Here is a 20751-nt window from a genome sequence, read left to right as displayed (position 1 = left end):
TACACACAGAATAGGGAGACAAGGTGCTGTTGATTTCACACCCTTGCAGTTTACGAAGGGCGAGCAGGGTGTAATATAAGTAGCTAACAGCCAGTACGTAGTGTTCGTCTCTAACGTTTCTCTCGAGTTTCTGCGTCCAGCTTATGCGTGTTTGCTATGCAGACACAAACGTGGAATTTGCATTTGCAAAGATATCCCAACGAGTCTGCACTGCATGCTTATGCGCATCGATAAGTACGTGGAACTGTGGACAGCCATTTAGTGGCCAGCACCTGTCAGCTCCGCACACGCGCAGAGGAAACAGATCCGCACGCGCAGACATCAGCGACACATGTCTACAAGCGCAGTCACTGTCGCCGCACGTGCATAATGTATACAGACGAGACATTTCACGTTCTGACTTACTTTTTTTTTATTCAGTCATCGTTTACAGAAACGCAAACGCCTCCTCGCAAAACACAATAAGTTAAAACGAGAAAGTGCACGGGACAGGTGGTGAGCAGAAAGCAACTTTACATTAAAAAAAAAAAAGCCGAAAGAGTAAAGTGTAGAGATAGATTTTACGCGGAACAACAATGCCATCATCGGCACCAATTTTCTGTATTTTTTTTTTCACGTCGTGCCTTCTGACAGCACAAGCGTGGACCACAGAGCTTCTAAGACCTACAACATCTGAAACATCCCGGCTCGAGCTCCATTTTTCTTTCTCTCTCTCTAAGGCGATGTGATGCAAAACCCAGAAATAAGCTAGCCAAGCTCAGGCGCCGACATTCTTTTACCACTTCCCTCCTCAAATGTCGCGAAGTCAGTTTACGACGCGGCGGGGACATAAGGCCTATATTCGGATACCCTGTTCGATTGTGGAGCCTCGGCAGAAGCTGATGCCGCGTGTTGGCAAAGTCGAGGCGAAGAAACGTAAGCACCAACAACGCAAATGTGCACGGCGTGTTCAGCCTCTCCGGAGTCTCCCGAGGCTTGCAGTAGAATGCGTGTAGAAACTGTACATAAGACGTCTTTAAAACCTGTACATAATTCGGGGAATCGTATGTATATATATATATAATATATATTTATTTATAGACTGCTTTATTTATATATCTAAAGTGGAGCATCTAGAAGAGCGCGAGAGAGGGTAAAAGAGAACGGTCTCTGCGATGCTCCACGACCCTGATTTCTCCGATTGGTTTTGTCGCGTTTCCCTGTACATCCAGCGGTTTGCGCATGCGTCCTGCAGCGTGCGCTACTGTCGAAATTCTATCTTTCCGATGCGCGCATGCGCGCGATCGGCGGCTTCAGCCCGCGCGATTCGGGCGATCGCGTTGAACGGCCTCTTATTTACACTGAGCAGTTAAAAACACACTCGGGAACGACGTCTGTCAATGTGCGTTCTCAAAGAAGCGACGACTCGTCATACAGGCGTGTATCAGACCGGGCGAATTTATTGACTTTACGTACGTTCGGGGCGTGTATTGTTAAGGAGGCAGGGCGTACTCGGGCTTTGAAAGCATCTGCAGTCCCGAATGCACTCGAGAGCGTTGACGTGACAACTCTTACAATACGTGCCCAATGGCTCTCCAGTTGGTACATTGATGTCATTAGAAAGTAAATTACGGGAGAAGCGGCCGCACGGCTGTCCGAGGACTGTCGAAATTTTGGTGCTCTGTCTAAACCGAAGGTATATCGCTCACTTTTATCAGCGTTTGCGCGTTGGCTATTCTGTTTGCATGTAGCCTATGTTGTTTTGTTGGCCCGTATTCTGGGCCCCAAAAGTGAGGAAGGTACCTGCCGTGTAAGAGGTTTGGAAACGCTATTTTCTTTTGAGCAACTGTCACACTGTGCCGAGTACAGATTTTAGTCACTGTATACCTGCGGTGCAATCGATAAGTGACAATTTACGACGTCCCTGCTGGTTTAGTAAACGCAGAATGGGAGCCCTGGAAAGCGAAACGTCATCTGTAGGAGCGCGGCGCTTCGCATAGACCAAGGTTGATGTCGTGCAAACTAATTTCGTGCGGCTTTCTCCATTGAACCAATTATGGGGAATGACCCACTTTGGAGGCGATAAGAAAATGCTGGATGAAGCAATTCAGCAACGTGACAGAAGTGGACAATGGCCAGAATGTAACTCGCTCTAACTATACTGGAACCCTCAGTATCTGTATTAGAACATCATTAATTTCTATGATACATCGATCATTGTTTTGCAGCGACGAGGAAATCGTTGCAAGCTGGAACTTAGAATTCAGACTGCCGAGGATAAGTGCATGTTCGAAGATTTACGCTGCAGTGACGTCAAAACAAAGCTCTCGACTCCCTGCCAATGGTTAACTATCTGCTCAGATAGTCCACGTAATGCAGATAAGGCAGGTGTCAACAACCAGCCTCATAAACTTTGTCATTCATAACACATCTATGCAATTAAGTAAGACGCAGCCACTGCTCTCATTTCTGCACTAGAGAACAAGAACTGTAGTGTATACGCACGCTAATCGAGTGAGCAATACAAAGTTCCCCGGTACAAGCCCCAAGCTTTCTTTCTTTTTTTTTTCTTATTGATGGCTACAGTCTTCACGACTCTATAATGATGACGACGTAGAGTGGTTGTCAGTGAACGACCGTTGCCATTTACGTCATTCCCTCAGAAAGGCCAATATTTTCACCCTGATCCTCGCACATTACAATCGAAAATGTCAAGCTGTGTCCATTCCTGCCAAAGTAGTGACCCCCTGTTTTAAGGTTAGCGTTTGCGTTCAACTGACCTCAGGCACCAATCGCAAACTCAGTCGTGTGGATGTGGCATAAAGTACCTCCGAAAATATAAGATTTGCATTTAATGCAGCTTAAAACGCTTCTAAGTCAGCTAAAAATCTAATAAATATAATCAAGCGTGGATCAGCTGTCACACAGCCGCTTGTTACAGCGGATGTTTGAAGAGAGAACAGATGACGAAGCGTTGCGCGTGCAACTACAGCCTGGTCCTTCGCATTTTGTTTGCGACAGGTGTAACACATTTATTACCAAACCCCAACTGCTGCGTGCAGAAGTGCCTGTGGTGAAGCTGCGTGCTCAACGATCAGCCAAAGGAAGGAGTTGAGGCACAGGTTAACTCCAGAATGTTATATGAGGATGTATGAGCCCAGCCGTTTCAATCTATCATCCAAATAGCCAATCTACATCCACTCCATGCGCAAGAACGATATCGGAGGCGAGCACGGACTCCTCAGTTTCGTTTGCAATAAGGGCACGTTTTTGCTGCTTGGTATTTTCTGCGTGTTTATTAAAGGAAAACGAAGGAAAGAACGATGCTATTTTTCTTCTGCAATCAGAATCGGCTGACGAAAGATCTAGCACTCCGAAACAATTGCACGAGGAGGACTGCCGCCGTTGCACGCGTCACCACCAGGTGTCGCTAGTATAAGTATATGGTTTGTGACAACAGTATAGCGCTCGGTCGCCCATGTCACTCTATCTGGAATAACTGAGTCGCTTGTGATCGGACAAGATGTCACGGCCCAGAGAAAAGTCCGAGACCCGGCAAGAACTCACGCCACGAATACTGCCCACGTGTGTTGCGTAGTCGTACCCGCGGATACTTCGCGGGCGACCTTCGCGCGTTGAATGTAGATACCCTGTTCGAAACGACGACGCCAAAACGTCGCCACGTTGTATAGTATAGCATAGACACTGTATAGAAGACACTGGTTCTGCCCCCGATGTGCACGAGAAATATAAGGTGGCCAGAGAGCCAAAATAAAACAATAACAGCAACGGTATGTCACAAGAAAAAAAAAGAGAAAAAACTGACGCAATGTACAAGGGTTCGTCGTCCCGGGGACGGAGAAAATAATAGAGCAGCACTTCACTTCCTGAATAACGGCGGCCGGGCCATATGCAGCGAGATAAAGAAAAAAGAATAAAGAACAAGATGGTCCCGGCAGAGAAAGACAATCAGCAGAAAACATAAGAAACACACACACATACAAGTGGCATCAGAGAAAGAAAGACGCAGCCAGAATTGCATGCGTGCCAGGAAAAAAAAAAAGTAAGAATGTTCGAATGGATCACAGTATGCGCACACGCTTATTTTTCATCACTGGGAGAGTCCATGCGTGTGTGCGCGCGCTCTCTCTATTTTTGTCGTCGGAGGTCCCTCGGACACACTGACACACTGGGGACAAGCAGTTCGCCGTTCGTCGCGTCCTCTGTTGGTGTCCCGTCGCCGGCTGTTCACTCACTGTCCGTTGAGGTTGGTGGGGTGAGGGGGTGGGGATGCACGAGGGGTGAGGGGAAAAGGTCAGAGTGCAGCGGGCAGTTTGTAATCATCTTCCCCTTCGAGCTGAGTGCGACGGAGAAGGGACATTGCACTTTGATGAGCGAAGAAAAAAAAATGTGGTCGCTCGGGTGAGCGTCTCTGTCTTCGGGCTTGTATGCCTTCTTGTGTTGTTTTCCCTTGAAGGCGCGCTAGCTGCTGCTGTTAGGGCGCTGTGCAGACGGCCTTCGCGGATGGGCGCACCACCACGCTAGTGCCTTCTCCCACCAACATTCTCTCTCTCTCTCTCTCTCTCTCTCTCGCTTTCCATATAGTTATACCGAGGTAACTCAGTCAGCATGACGTTGCGCTACTGAGCAGGAGGTCGCCGATTCGATCCCGACCGCGACTTTCGCATTCCGAAGGGGGCGGAATGCAAAAAAAAACGCTCATCTACGGGGCTTGGCGTGCACGTGAAGAAGCCCCAGGAGATCAAAATTGATCCGGAATCATTCACTACGGCGTGCCTAATAACCAGGTTGTGATTTTTGGCACTCGAAACCCCAGAATCAAATTCTTATACATTTATGCAATAGCAAAGCTGACCTCTGGTAATCATGTTCGAACATGCGTAAACCAATATCAAGACACTTCAAGGCTGCTAAGTGGAGAGGCCATCAATGGAAACTCATCCGTTATAGGACTCCCCCGCTTCGAAGAGAAAGCTTTCATTTCTCGTGACTCGAACTGTCCCATGCCCGACAATTCGGAAATCTGCCTGTCACTTTCACCAGAAAAAAGAAGATGAAGAAGTAGAAGGAGCACAAGACCGTTCTTCTTCGAAATATACAGAGAGTGAACTGTGAAATCTGTGAACTGAAAGACGAACTAACGGGTAATTTTTTTTCGAGAGAGAACCATGCCGCATCGCGTCATCCACATGCCCGAGTCCTAAATTATTTTGCAAGGTTGTTTCTTTCTGCTCAGTTGCGCGTAGTGACACACACACACATAATGTGCGCAGAAACACTGTACTTAAGGTTTGCTGGTGCCCGTTGGATATCATCATGAAGCATGACTACTCGAGCGCTCTTGCTTGCGATGTTGAAAGATTTCGGCATGCAGTGCGAACATCTCTCAAGCTCTGCCATCCGCTTGAAGAGAGCAGAGCTAGTTTTCCTACAAGCTAGCATCGAATCGGACTGTGTGTCAAGAGGGCATATACGTCCCTGAGACAAGGTCTTTCTTCTTTTTTTTTTTTCCCGCACTATTTTCCTCACTTATGTTTCAGACTTCCTACAACATCCTCGCGCAGGCGCGTTGGAAAGCGGCCGCTCGTCGCGTCTTTGGCTCCCGCCTCGCTCTTCGACCCACGCGATTCACCCACAAGCGACGGCTGTCAAGAGCGATTGGATGCGGGGCTTTCGAGAATCAAACTGGTCCTGCGATGAAATGAAGAAAACGGCAGAAAGAAAGCCAGGCGTGGCGCGTTCTATAGGACTGCGGCGCCCCCAGCACGGCGGGCGAACTGTTCCCATGCTTTCTCCGCTTTGCTTCGCTACTTGCTTATATTTCTGACACCGAAAGTTTCATCCTGTGCGCCCTCGTTGGCGCCCTTTCTTTGCTAGGCGTCACTCGAGTTTCTAATGGCGCCACTGCGTCCTACCACGCTCACCAAAGCTTGAGACGGATGGATTGTTCAACAGTTGAGACAGATAGATTATTCGAAAAGTCACACAGAGTATTACTATAGCGTTAAAAAAAAAGAACTGCTACGACGTTAGAAAAAGAGCATTGATTTAATGTTGCCTAATTCAATGCGCTGCAGTTTTTTCTTGACGCATGAATAAACGGTTTCTTCGTTTTCGGTCGAAACTCGTGACGTATAGGTAACTCGAGTTAGTTGTGTTAAGCGCATGCATTCGAATATTGCTCGACGGTATAGCGGATATAGGAGCCACTGAGATCACTATATGAAAATGGGCTATCTTTAGAGCGCCTGAACAATTATCTTGTAACAAGCAACGGTTGACTTATTAAACGTACACGGATCGTGCTGCTTTCATTGCGCTACATGACTGGCCGCACCGTGCAACTAGTACGATGGCAGTGAAGGAAAGAGAGAGAGAAAAGAGGAGAGGAAGCTAGTCGTACAGACTTCCCTCATCGCAAATGACGTATCTCTGCTCACTTCAACTTCTGCGTGGGATTTCGAAACAAATGTCACCATCTCTGCTAGTTAATTATACAGGAAACCAAATAAGCGATCAGTGGTTGTTGCTTTTTGCGAGTTAAGCGCTTCGAGCATGAAGCTGACTTGCCGGCGTTTTTAATGTTTGGCCGATATTTCATTAATGTTTCCCTTTTAGTTTGGACCTTTCTTCGCTTTTTCGGTTTGACTCGTATTCGCCACGCCGGAAGTGGAAGAGCAGCGGCAGCACAAGCGCAGCCCCGTAGCTGCACGAGGGCAGCACCAGAGCAGCAGGCCTATAATTCACCCGAGCTCTACACCAGAGCTGCGCAGGAGCGTTGCGCCTGCACTGCACCCACGTTGCACTTGCGCGGCACTTGTGTTGTATACTCGAGATACACACACGAAGTAGGCAGGCCACGCGTAGGGAAATGGTCAGCCTGGTCGAACGGCCACCAATATACGAGGGAGGCAGAGCGAGAATCGGTGGTGGTGGTGGTGCGCCCCGGGTTCAAGGGGGTGGGTTTAACGCGTGGCGGCCGTGGGCTGACACAGCTCGTGGAAGAAGGGTTTAGACACTGGCCCATGTCGTGTTTCGCCGCATGCAGGCAGCTTTGGCCGCACGCTGTGGGGCTCACTGGCTGTCCTTCTGCTGGGGCGACGGCGGCGACAGCTTTCCCGGCGATAGCGTGCCGGCCGACGCGGCCCCGTCCGGCGGTGAGGACTCGGCTGGGATGAGGCCCTCCTTCATGCGCTTCTTCTGCTTCATGCGGCGGTTCTGGAACCAGATCTTCACCTGCGTCTCGTTCAGCTGCAGCGCCGTGGCGATCTCGATGCGCCGCGCGCGCGTCAGGTACTTGTTGAAGTGGAACTCCTTCTCCAGCTCCGTCAGCTGCTTGGTGGTGAAGTTTGTGCGGCCCGTGCCGTTGGGTCCGCACGGACCGCCGGCGCCGCCCGCGCCGAAGCCGCCGTACTCGTGCTTGGGCACTGGAACGAGAGAGAGGAGGACGTGTCGGTTGCGGCGAGGGGACGAGGGCGAGCTCGCGCATGCACATGTATATATATATAGTATTAAAGAGAAAGGCAGTGCCGCCAACTACAAGTTATGCGAAGAGAGAGAGAGAGAGTATGAAGAGGAAAGGCAGAGAGGTAAATTGTAGAGGAGTGTTTTGTCTGCTGCCCTACACTGGGAGTAAGGAAAAGGGAGAATAGAAAGACGAAAAGTGGGAGAGAGTGAGCGCTCCACACGGTCAACGTGTAGGACGCACAGCAGGACTAAAATCGTTCGTGAGGCTTGCGTTCCTCAGAAGCTGCAGTAGCGCACGAATGACTTTATGAGGGCGAGATGTAAGGAAAGGCGGGGAGGTTAACCAGACGCACGTCCGGTTTGCTACCCTGGACTGAAGGGGAGGGGATAAATGAGCTAAAAAAAGAGAAAGGGAGCATCAGTTGCGCACACGACTTAATGTGCACACCAAGTCCAGAGGGTGAGACATTTTATTTACAGAAAGGGCAGAGTGTTCGGTCTGAGCTGATGCGCTCTAGAAAACTACTCTGCACTGGAAAAAAAAGCGGGGAGGGAAAGGAAATGAAAGTTTAGGAATGGATGAAAATGAGGAAAGGAGTGAATTCGTATCTATGCACTACACAGCAGTCATGTAATAAACCCGTCCGTCCAGTCCCGTGACATCCAGGGACCCAAATAATGCTTTCGTTGTTTGACTCGCAAGTGTAGTAACAGGCCATGGGCCGAGAACGGCATCTTAAGATAACGTATAGATAACTGAAGCAGCCTCAACCTAGCAACAGCAGCCCATCTACCTCAATATCTCGGTAGCAATCCGTGTATAATATATTTGTACAGAACAGGCAGGGGTTTCTTGTCGACACACTTACTTCGTCATAAACTCCTGCGTCATATTTCTAGGAGTTATAGCGAGATGAGTGCGACTGTGTCCGAGCGCAGAGGCCACAAGGAACAAAGTGCTCGCAGCTCTCGAGATACGGACACACCAACCCGAAGACTGTGTGTGGTTTATCATGGATAGTAAGTTCCACAACCCACTTCTGAAGTCCCATGTTCGCGTCTCGTGATTTGCTGTGGTGGATCAGCGGCCGTGGCGTTCTGCAGTTGAGCGCGAGGTCTTAGGTTCGACTACCGATCGCGGTGGCTGCAGTATTATGACAGGGTGCGCGTTAGCGAATTTTTTTGTTTAATTTTTACTTTCTCTGAAGAATCTCATGTGGTAAAATTTATTCTGGGAGCTTTCTACTGCGCCGTCTTTCTTTTTACATACGTATTCATGTATAGAGAGATGTGGCATATTAATCACAAAACAACATTACAAAGTATATTTGCACAGATGAGTCCTTTCATTAGCAATATTGAAAACGGGACCCTCGGTTCGAAAATACAAGAAAAATAATTACGTCACATGAGAAATGAAATAGCCCGTCAGCAGAATGAACCAATATCAGGAAGAACACAGGAGAAGCGCATTGTAACAGAGTCGTCCGAAACACTGTTGCATACATCATACTATAGAAACCAATGGAAGTGACCAAAAGTATACATTTTTCGAAGAAGTAGGAACACAATGGTAAAAGCAAACAAACTAAAACAAGCGGCGATAATAGTGCCCATTCAAAGAACGCCCCCCCCCCCCCCCCCCCCCCCCCCCACGCCCGAAAGGTGAAAAAATAAAGCAGCTATGTCACGAAAATGCTGAGAAGATGTATTGCTTCTGGGCGTTCACGATGCTGGTGTCGCAGTCGAATGCTCGCACGTAGCATCTGTATCCTATACTGATTAAACGATCCATAGATGAACACAGGTTGACGCAAGCAGTAGCGTAACAAAACGTAACAAAACGATGAAGCCTGGTTTCCAGCGGTTAATGTCTACCGAACTAAAGAAAAAAGGAACTCAGCATAAGGTGTTAGCAAAGTATAAGTATTAGCTATTGAAGAATAACGCTTGAAAAAGCTTCAAATGAAGTAGCAGTAACGCCGGATTGCTATAAACAATGCTAAAAAAAGAAAGAAAAAAGAATAACTGCAGGTTGCAGCATTCCTCCGGCTCTGAACTTCTCTCAAAGTTGAGACCACTTTGTTTTTTGCGCGCTTAGCCGTTTCTCAAATAACGCTCGTTTACGCACCTTTAAAACAGCGATGAAATATAATAATTATTCATCAGTAATGTGATGCGTGCACAGCGATTTATAATACTGCATGGCCCTGAAACCTTTTCCATAATCACTTCATTTACACGGTATATGTCGTATGTGCTATGTGCCTTAAGACTCTTGCATATAGACATATAGTCACTCATGTTTTGTTAATTGACAAATAACAGGATAACTCTATTATAAAAAATCATTGAATACTCGTGCTATATTAACGCACATTTGAGCATCCATTTCTTCCGAGAACAGTTAACGGTTAGAAAGCTTTATTGCCCACATTCATGGAAAGCCCGAAGCGGCGGTTTCCCTTTATTTGAAAAAATAATATCTCTCTCTCTTTCTTTCTCTCTCTCTCTCTCTCCTTCTCTCTCTCATCGTTCACTCACCTGATAGTAGCATGAATCGTCTGAGCACATTCTGAAAAATTCATTAATATGCTCACAAGAATGTATCGTATTTTTGTGTTTTACGTGTCTTGCTTAGCTTATTCCATTAAGTTTCCTTTGACTACAGGATTTGTGCGTAATATTTTTTAATATATTACCTACTTATATCTGTGCCCGTACTATCAGAATACTGCCTTAATAACTCTCTGCGGCTTTATTTTTTATTGCTGTGTTGGTCGTGTACTTCACTGCTGCCACATGTTTGACGTCGCAAGCAGGAAGCACTGTAAAAATAAATCCTAAAGTTCGTCATAAAGATTAAGTGGGAAAACAATATTCAAAACTCCCACCATAAAACGAAAGGCAACCGAACAAGTGAGAAAAAAGAACAAGAGCAATCTGTTTCGTAGAATCTTTTCAGTAACATGTGTTAACATTTCCTTTTACGTTCGCAGGAGAAAAAGAATGCTTCCAACGAAGAAATCCGATAGCATAGTCAGCAAATTTGCTTTCCCAAAAATGCTTTCCGCCACGAAAGGTACTCCAGTATGGAAGCTAGACAATTCTGTGATTCTCGCGCTTCTTGGAACGGTAGCATTATAGGAAATATACTTTTACAGCACGGGGTTGAAATTCTGAGAAGCCTGGGCCGAGGAATTCGTGTCTTTAAACAATGAAATATCAGCAGCTAGGTGGCAGAAGGAGCTACGTTTTCCAGGAATATTGTTACACGCCTAGTGTTTCAGCCCACGGAGGGGGATTTTTTTTTTTTTTTTATCAGAGCTGTGCACTGGAGATATCATTTTTCGATTTGAAAGCGTATTCATTGTCGCTTCTGCCAAGATTTTAACCATAGGTCTTCACGTTGTAACTGACTACATTTCGCAAAGAATTAGGTTTTCTAGGCACCATAAAACCCAGCTTGCAGTAGTATCCCGAATACAAGCGGGGTAAATTTGAATTAGAGAAATAGAAAAAAAAAGCTATACAGGCGCAATAACTAAGTATTATTTATAGTGTATATATTACGTATTCCTTTTTGCTTGTTATGTTATGAGAGCCGTCGATTGGTAGAAATTAGGCGGTAAATGAGAGTCATTTTCCTCATACGACGTTGTGGTCCTCAGCCTCTGATATGTCGACTGCATGAAAATATTCTTTCCTTGAAATGTTTAATCGATCCTGTCTTGCATTAGGCGTCCGCATCGTACCACCATCACAGATTTCCTTATCTGATCGCACCATCTAATCCTGTGCAGTCATTGATTACTTGTTCCTTCTCTTGTCACCCATTCGGTTACCCTCATAATCAGTCTGGTTAGCTGCCCTTCGACATTTCACGTCCTGTTGAAATTTCATTTCTTCCTCTTAATATCAACTAGAATGTCAGCTATAACACCAGTTTGCTCTCTATATAATTCAGATTACCGTAATCCAATCTTCTGACGTTATGCCTATAGTTCTATCTACTATTTTATCTTACAGTTTGCAGCGCCGTGCATTAGTATTGGGAGAATTCACTGATTGTATGCTCTTCTTTTCAATGAGATATACAAAAGTGGACGGTCTAGACTTTGGAGTCCCGGTTCCAGGGTTTTCTTGTGACTTAGATAAATGTACTCTTGCCCGGATTAAAGACGCTCACTGCCGTCCTTGTTTCCTTGCCCGGCTATTAAACATCACCAAAATCTTTTGAAAATTTAGTCCTCAAAGCTACCCTTAGATATTGCCGGTTAAGGCCTTCATTCATTTGTTGCAAGTCATCTCCAGCGTTGTTGAACCGGACAGTGTAATCTATAAGCCGCTGGTTGCTGAGATATGTTCCCCCGTTAATCCTCAGAAGTAATCCACTCCAGTTGAATGTTTTGAGTAGTTCTCACAAGCATGCGATCATTAGAACTGGAGATATTGTGTATTCTTACCTAACAATATTTTGACAGTTTTTTCACTAGTGAAACATTGTGGCGGCTGTGGAATCTCTCCGGATATTTACCAAAATATTTAGGTATGCCTCAGTGAATAGGCAATGCTTCCATGAATGTGGTTTCTCTATTGAATGGAACTCTTTTTTATTATATAAGTGAAGGCCATATATAGAGGTTGCATGGTTATATTCCGAGGACATTTTAATTACCTGGCTAATGACGTAGGTCTGATAAACTGTTGATTATTCTTTCTAAGGCTATCTTGTTTCCTTGGTTTATTGAACCCAGGTGTTACCATGGCTCCTTTAGAAATTACATTGGTGAATATTTTCCAAGCTAATGGGCCTATAATTCTTCGATTTCTGACGTCTCAGTTCTTAGATTAATATTATGGTGGCATTTTTTTTTCAAATTTCTGGCTCATTTCAACTCATGAGGCCCGGCGAACCACATGGTCGCATGCATTTTGAGCACAATATCTCGCCGTCTTTCATCACATTCACTGTTATTTCATCCTTCTCATTGCAATTTCTTCACTGAACATAGTTTACGAAACCACTCTAAACTCACCCTTGGTTATACACAAACAAAACTTCCACTTTTTTCCAACTACGTGCAAGCATTGTTTCGTGGCTGTTCTCAGTACTTGCAGTTCAGTATATAATTCCTCTGATATCATTATTATATCGTCGCAGTCGCTGATGACATTTCCCTTGTTATCTGTGACCCCATTGACAGTTTTGACAGTTCAACCAATTCTGTTCAGCCAATTCTTTCCTCAACCTTCACCAATATATGCTCTGGTTTTCCTGGAGTCGATGCCGTAATCCCCAGTGGCGTTTTATCAAGACTACAATTTACCGCTACAATGTTGTCATACGACGTATCTTACATGTATCGCACACAACGCACCTGAAAATGAGCTTCAATAATGTTAATATAGGATTATAGTTTACTACAAAAATACACAGCACACTTGTGCGACTATGCAAAATCACAACCCAATTTACAGCGAAGCTGTTTCTTTCAAGCAGTTTTCAATAAGAATTTCAGTTGCCTGTAATTAAACCACATACTTCAATGTATTACCCGCATATGACTAGCCCGTTTGAAACCTTGCCCGCATATAACGACTTCGGGCACTTCAGGAATATTTTACAAACCCAGTAACTAATCCTCACACATTTTACTTCGCGGGAACAGTGGCCATTATGTTGCCCTAGTTTTGGATAAATTTGGTCTCCGTGGCTTTCGTAGTTCTCCCATGGCACCAGAATAAATGCGGCGTTGTTCATAAAACACATCTACGACGCTCCAAATCGCTTGCATACATAACATACTGCTACGGTCATAATTACAGTACACTTTCAACTTTGCGTACGCAATTTGTGACGCGTCAACAATGCCAAGGAACGGGAAATCCTCTTCTTCTGACACAGTTGTCTCGACGGGTGCGCGGGACAAGCAGTCGGCATCGCTGTGTTTCCTCCCGGATCGGTATACGACAGTAATGTCATACTCTTGAAGCCTAAGGCTCCATCTTGCTAGTCGTCCGGATGGATCCTTGAGATTCGCCAGCCAGCAAAGCGAATGGTGATCGCTGACCGCTCTGAATGGTCTACCATAGAGGTAGGGCCGAAATTTACATATTGCCCAAATGACTGCAAGGCATTCTTTCTCGGTTGCGGAGTAGTTTGCCTCTGCTTTCGAGAGCTTACGGCTGGCATAAGCAATTACTTTCTCCTGGCCGTTATTCCACTGCACTAGTATGGCACCGAGGCCGACGTTACTCGCATCGGTATGAACTTCAGTGTCGGCTGTCTCATCAAAATGGGCAAGGATTGGAGAAGTTTGCAGGCGTTTCCTTAACTCGTCAAATGCGTCTTGTTGTTCGCTTGTCCACATGAAAGGTTGATCTTCTCTTGTCAGTATTGTAAGGGGCTCAGCAATGTTTGAGAAGTTTTCCACAAATCTTCTGTAGTATGCGCATAAACCCAGGAAACGTCGCACTGACTTTTTGTCTGTGGGTGTCGGGAACCTCGCAACAGCTGCTGTCTTTTCGGGATCTGGACGAACGCCTGCAGCATTGATAACGTGTCCGAGAAACCGAAGTTCATCGAAGCCGAATTGACATTTTTCCGGCTTAATTGTCAAGTCTGCTGCGCGAATAGCTTCTAATACTAGTCGCAGGCGCTCGAGATGTTGGTCAAATGTGGTGGAAAATACGACCACATCATCCAAATACACTAAGCATGACTGCCATTTCAATCCTGCAAGCACAGAGTCCATCATTCGCTGGAAAGTTGCGGGCGCGGAACAGAGGCCGAATGGAAGTGCTTTAAATTCGTAGAGGCCATCAGGGGTTACGAATGCTGTCTTTTCACGGTCCCGTTCATCCACCTCTATTTGCCAATATCCACTCTTGAGATCCAGGGAGGAGAAAAACTTTGCACATCGGAGCCGATCTAACGTATCGTCGATACGCGGAAGGGGGTACACATCCCGCTTGGTTACGCTGTTCAGTTTACGGTAGTCGACGCAGAATCGAAGTGTGTTATCCTTTTTCTTAACGAGCACTACCGGAGACGCCCATGGACTGCTGGAAGGCTGAATAACGTCATCTGAAAGCATCTCCTCTACTTGCTTCTTGATGATCTCCCTTTCTTTTGGTGAAACTCGATACGGGTGCTGGCATACTGGTCTTGCGGTGTCCTCTGTAATGATTCTGTGCTTCGCAACAGACGTGCGCCGTACCTTCGAGGACGTGAAGAAGCAGTCAGAAAAATCCTTTATCAGGGCATATATCTGTTTCTTTTGGGCTTCCGGGAGTCTCGGGTTGACGGTAATTGATCTGTCGACACTGCAGGTTCCTGGAAGGGCAGTTGACGTAGTTAGGCTGCATAATTCGGTCGCTGCACAGAACTCGCGGAAATAGGCAATAGCTGTTCCTTGTGCGATGTGTTGGAATTCATTACCGAAATTTGTAAGTGCGACATGTGCACGGCCATCGCTTAACTGAACAAGGCCTCGAGCCACGCAAATACCTTTGTTGAAAAGGAGCTCTATGTTTCCATCCGCTATGCCTTCGCGGTCGGAAAATCTTTCATTTTCCACAAGAACCATTATACTGCAGCGTGGCGGCACAGTTACGTCATCGTCAACGACGCGCAGTGCAGCGAGACGTCGCTCCTCGGATTCTTCCACAGGTATAGCTTGTTTTGTGGAGAAAGATACACTGGACCTACGTAGGTTAATTATAGCGCCGTTAGCTTGTAGAAAACCATAACTCATCTGACCTAGATGATTTCTTGCAACGAGCCGAGGAGGCACGACAGATGGCAAGGTACCAAATACGCCGCCAACAACGCATCGACTCCAACCGGTACAACCAACGCCGTAGTGAAGCTCATTACCAGCCCGGTGACAAGGTGTGGGTATGGACCCCAGTGCGACGCCGTGGACTGTCTGAAAAGCTTCTGTGCCGATACTTCGGCCCCTACGAAATACTTCGTCGCATAAGCGACGTCACTTTTCCGGGGCCTTTGTTCCGCAAAATGAGGTGCACTACGTGCTAAAGGCTGATAGGCAGCCGGTGGTTCCAGTAGACAAGGTGCACTGCGTACTGTAGGCGGGTAGGGAACGGTCGTCGCAACTGCTCCACTACTGTGCACCGCGGGTTGCCTGAGTACGTCGGCGTACGTTGGGGTGCGCCGCGTCGGCTGTGGCTCACGCTCTGGATCCCGTATGATGTTCCTGAGTTCGTCCCGGACAACGTCGACTATAGATAGTGCAGCTGGAGCCTGAGGTATCTGCAACTTGTTGAGCTCTTCCCTGATCACTGACCGGACAAGCTCCCGCAGGGCTTCCAGGTCGTTTGGCAGGCCTCCAGGGAAGACATGGACAGGTGCGCAGCTTGCCTCACGGTTGTATTGCCGAGCCCGCTGTTCCAGGGTCTTTTCGATGGTCGTTGCTTCACATCTGAACTCGGCGACCGTGCGCGGTGGGTTGCGGACGAGAACTGCGAAGAGTTCCTGCTTTACTCCACGCATGAGATGGCGTAGCTTCTTATCTTCACTCATGGTGGGATCAGCCCGCTTGAACAGGCGGGACATGTCCTCGATGTACATCGCCACGTTCTCGTTTGTGAGCTGGTTCCTGGCTTGAAGTGCGATTTCCGCCTTTTCTTTACGATCCGTGCTGGCGTACGTTGCTAGCAGTTGTCGTCGAAATTCCTCCCAAGAGGTCAAAGAGGGTTCGTGGTTTTCATACCACGTTTTTGCGAAGTCTTCCAAAGCGAAATATACGTTACGGAGCTTCTGTCTCTCATTCCATTCATTAAAGCTCGCCACTCTCTCGAACAGCTCCAACCAATCTTCCACGTCTTCGAACGAGTCACCATGGAATGTTGGCGGCTTGCGAGGTTGGCTTACGACTAGCTGTGCCGGTGTTACCTGGGTAGTCATTGTGGCGGCGTCCGTTGTGGGAGTTTCTCTTGGCACGAAGAGAAGAGGGCCGAATTCAGGCGAGTCGCCTCGAAGACGGCGGCTGGTCCGCTGGTGTACAGGTGTCAGTTCCACGGGATGGACTCGCAGGTTGTCGGGGCTACGCTGACTTTCGTTCGTGGGGCTTCGACTCATACCCCGCACCTCCACCAGAAATGTAACGATGTTAGTAAAAGAACGATATTTATTAAAGGCGAACTTGTGCCCACTAGTAAAAGTCACTGCGGTCGTGAAGAATATCCGCGGCAGTCGCGTTCTCAAACTGGGCTCGAACCGTCTTCCTCTTCGCCTCGCGTGACACCTCGTGCGCGTGGCGCATGCGAGCCGAGTCCAACTGGCTGCCCGTGCCACGAAGATCGCTGCCTATGGTTGCTGAACACCACCACTGTACGGCGTGCACGGTGCCCAATGCAAAGGGCGCGCAACTTAAATGTCACCAAGTTGGTCGTGGCAATAACAAATAACGAGCTCCTTGTTTTAGTGAAATATAAACTTGGTACAACGTAGAATTTTTCACGAAACACTGGGAAACAGCGTGAAATGGCCATTGAACACTTTCGGGCACTTGCTGAAGGACTTTTTTTTTACAACGGCTGTATTCATTCCACGCCCGTTTACCTTCGCACACACATTTGTCCTAACGTTCCCCCACTTTTCGATAAATTTGATCTCGATGACATTTGCAGTTCTGCCAGGGCAACGGGTTTCGCCGGGTTTCGCCAACGGGTTTCGCCGGGTTTCGCCAACGGATTTCGCCAACGGATTTCGCCAACGGATTTCGCCAACGGATTTCGCCAACGGATTTCGCCAACGGGTTTCGCCAACGGGTTTCGCCAGGGCAACGGGTCTTCGCCGCTCGTAAAACAAACTCATGATGCTAAGGACTGGCCGTTTGCGTGCACGCACGTAATTTATTGCAAAGCTGACACCGTTTTGAACTTTCTCACGCATTAGCCACAACTTGGCTCTTACTTTCACCAAGCATAAACAAGGTGCCTCGTTCAGTTCAAAGAGGGCATCAGGTAAACAAACTGCGGACCTTGTATTAAGCATGCAAAATAAATAAATAAATAATAAAAATCAAAGCTTTAGTAAATATTTGGAATGCTCCTAGTGGAACCAGGAACATTAATGTTTCGCCTCAGATTACAAATAGCATGCTTCCCATTTTCACCGAATTTTACCCCGCTGTCTTGCGCAGTTCTCTTAGGACTCTGGGAAACATTGTGAATAACATGACACCCCGAAACGCCTAAATGAGGCATTTTATGCAAAGGCAGTAACTACCGTACATAAGTAAAATATTTATCGTTCGTCACTCTAAACATGATTCCCACTTCAACAAAATATAAACAACGACAACGTGCCTCGCATACATAGATCACAAATGAGATGGGGAGAAAGCCACTATACATGCCTCCTATGAGGCGTAAAAAGTTGGAAGACAAGTTTGCAGTAATTATTTTCGAAGCACGTAATTAACCTACACACTTCGAACTTTCGGTGTATTGTATATCCATAGAATGACCCCAATTGCCTCTAAGTATCACATCATTGCCATTTGTGGCCCTCCTAGAGAAACGGGGACACTTTGTAAGCGTTTCATATATTAAGCCTCTGAACAGGCCTCTCATTCGCCTCAAACAGCGCCTGTAAAAGCCGGAAAGGAGGGCTTAGCAGATCTCATTTTACGGCTAACCCACACACTTCAGGATTTGTCTCCAAATCGCCCTAACATTCCCCACATTTCCTCAAAATATTAACTTTGTGTGCGATCTCTTTCTTTTTTTTTTTTTCAGAAAACCGTCAACACTGGCATATAGCGCTTTTAAGCGCTTCTAGTTGCACTGTACAGATCCGCTGTAAGTTTACTAGATAGAGCTCTGGAGGTCATGCCTATGGATGCTGTAAGCATGGCGGTTCGTCCTTCCGGCTTCAAACGGCTTTCTGACTTTGCATGTTGGTGATTTTCACCATCATCATCATCATCATCATCAGCCTATTTTTATGTTCACTACAGGACAAAGGCATCTCACAGCGATTTACCATTGCCCCTGTCTTGTGCCAGATGATCCCAATTTGTGCCTGCAAATTTTCTAATTTCGCACAAGATGACATCAAGCTCTTCATATCAAGATCAACTACGGGCTGTCCAGAGGGTCCACGATGGCGCCATAAGGCTCGGCTTGACGGTGCCGACGTGGACGCGGCCCGCCTCGGTATGAAAAGACCGGGCTTCAGGACCCTAATAAAGTTTTGTGAATGAATGAATCAACCTACTGTTGCGGCTAGGGTGGCGTTTAGGGCCTGGAATCCACCAAGCCCATCGACTACGACGTCAAGTTGTAGAACATGAATCAAAAGGGTTTATTTAGCTTAGTTACACGGCTTCAGTGCGAAAGCCCACTCCATGCAGGAGCAAGTTAACGTCTCAGTTCACATCAGGACCCTTCTCTCCACACTCTCGAAAAGTATCTGCTTTTAATCCCGTCGTTTTCCCTAGGCGAGTCGACTAGGGAATCTGAAGACTGTCCAGCAGCAAGTCACCACCGTCGACTCTGTTGCGATACCACGCCCAGGCTACCCATTACTAGCAGTAACTCCGCCCCGAAGAAACTTGGTTGTAGTTTGTGCCAAAAGAAATCATCCCACGACACCTGGTTCGGTCGCTGTGGCCCACCCCGTCCTTTGTTCAGTCTGCAAGGTGAAGCGCGGGCTGAGGACCTTTTGGGGAATCCTGCAGCAGCCGAATTACACGCTGTCTTTCTACTCGTCCAATTAACTGCGCTTATCCATTAACGACGGGGTTCCCTCTCGTTCATCCTCTTCTCTGGTTTCTAGGTAATAGGGGGGGGAGGGGGGGTTGAGACGTAACACTACATAACTTTTGTGCAGTCATCGACCGCGCTTTCCTTCCATGGCACCCATTCCGTAAGCTAATGGTCACAGAATCTGCCCTACGCTTTACGTGGCCTGTCTAACTACATTTTGTTCTTTTACTGTCAATTAAAATATCGGCTATGCCCGTTTGCTCTCTGATCCGCACTGCTCTCTTCCTGCCTCTTAGGGTTACGCCTAGCATTTTTCGTTCCATCACTCTTTGCGCGGTCCTTAACTTGTTCTCGAGCTTCTTTGTTAATTAACATCAAAGTTTCTGCCTCATATGTCAGCGCCGGTATAATCCAATGATTTCACACTTTTCTTTCAACGATTGCAGTAAGCTCGCAGTCAGGGACCTTACCCCTTCAATAACATATCATGTTCAAAATGCAACAATTTGCAATGATTACGATTGTGTGCAGAGACCAATTGCCGCGTTTCAAAAACTACGGGTGCTTGGAAGTTTTGAAAGATAAAGCAATATAATCGACAATGTCACAAAACGCTTGAAGCCACAAGTGCGAAGGTTAGACAGATTCATGTACTAACCGTCGTACCCGGGGTATAACTGAACGATCGCATCGCCAGGAGTCCCCTCGGCATTTGCGTTTACATTTTAGCTCCTTGCAAGTGTTCGCGTTGGCGCGCATTCCTTTCAGTAACATGAATCTTTACCGACTTGCTCAAATTTCAGTCATGCGAAACTTCCCTCCGACAATATTCTTATGAGAAACTATGAATATAACAACCCACAAGACGCAAAAATACTAGCAAGGTTTATCGTTGCGCTCGAACTCCTCGAGCGGTGTGTTCTAACTATAGTAAAACCTGGTTAATACGTAAACCCGCTTAATAAGTTATTCCGGTTTATATGATAGTTGCCATGCATCCCCCATCCTGTCGCCACTGAACCTAATGAATTGGCTGACCGCTTAAGCCATAGTCGCTTGCCGCATGCTAAATGGTCAGTACGTAGCTACGCCGTACTGCCTCACGCAAACCCTTATGGTAGCGCGCTACATGCTTTTGCATTGAAAAATGCAGTACTTAGGTACAAGGCCGTATTACCATATATATATAAGGTCGCGCGCGCATCTATGCCGTATAAGTACGGCATCGTCAAATTTGCATTATCGTACATGCGCAGAGTATTATATACGCGACGAGCACTATGAGGCATTTAAAGTGTTCCACGAGGGTCGCTATATGCCAATGCGTCCTAGCAGAGTGCCTGTACACTCTGCTTTTGACGCCATGATACTTCGACGAAAATTTCCATTGCCAAGCACTGGCGTGACGAAAGCGGCGACTTCAATATCACCGCAGTTGACTCGGGAGGGAGCATTCTCATTAGATTCTATGGCAATCAGGCAAGGTAACCTGACGTCATGGATCGAAGTGCACCGGCTTTACGCTGTCTATAGGAGGTGTTG

The 20751-nt window shown here is 46.8% G+C and overlaps 1 protein-coding gene across 2 annotated transcripts in view; it reads right to left on the bottom strand.

The window, feature by feature from the left end:
* Positions 1 to 387: 387 nt before the first annotated feature.
* Positions 388 to 20751, bottom strand: part of lab (labial) — a 102748-nt gene continuing 82384 nt past the window's right edge. For both annotated transcript variants that reach the window (XM_050178090.3, XM_050178089.3), the window contains one exon: positions 388 to 7427. In XM_050178090.3, coding sequence (XP_050034047.1) covers positions 7075 to 7427 — 353 coding nt within the window. In that variant the 3' untranslated portion in view covers positions 388 to 7074. The remainder of the gene's footprint in view (positions 7428 to 20751) is intronic.

The sequence above is a fragment of the Dermacentor andersoni genome, chromosome 5 (genome assembly GCF_023375885.2).
Source record: "Dermacentor andersoni chromosome 5, qqDerAnde1_hic_scaffold, whole genome shotgun sequence".
In the NCBI taxonomy this organism is placed as follows: Eukaryota; Metazoa; Arthropoda; class Arachnida; order Ixodida; family Ixodidae; genus Dermacentor; species Dermacentor andersoni.
The sequence above is the reverse complement of the archived record's forward strand: the minus strand, read 5'-3'. Positions and strand labels throughout refer to the sequence as shown.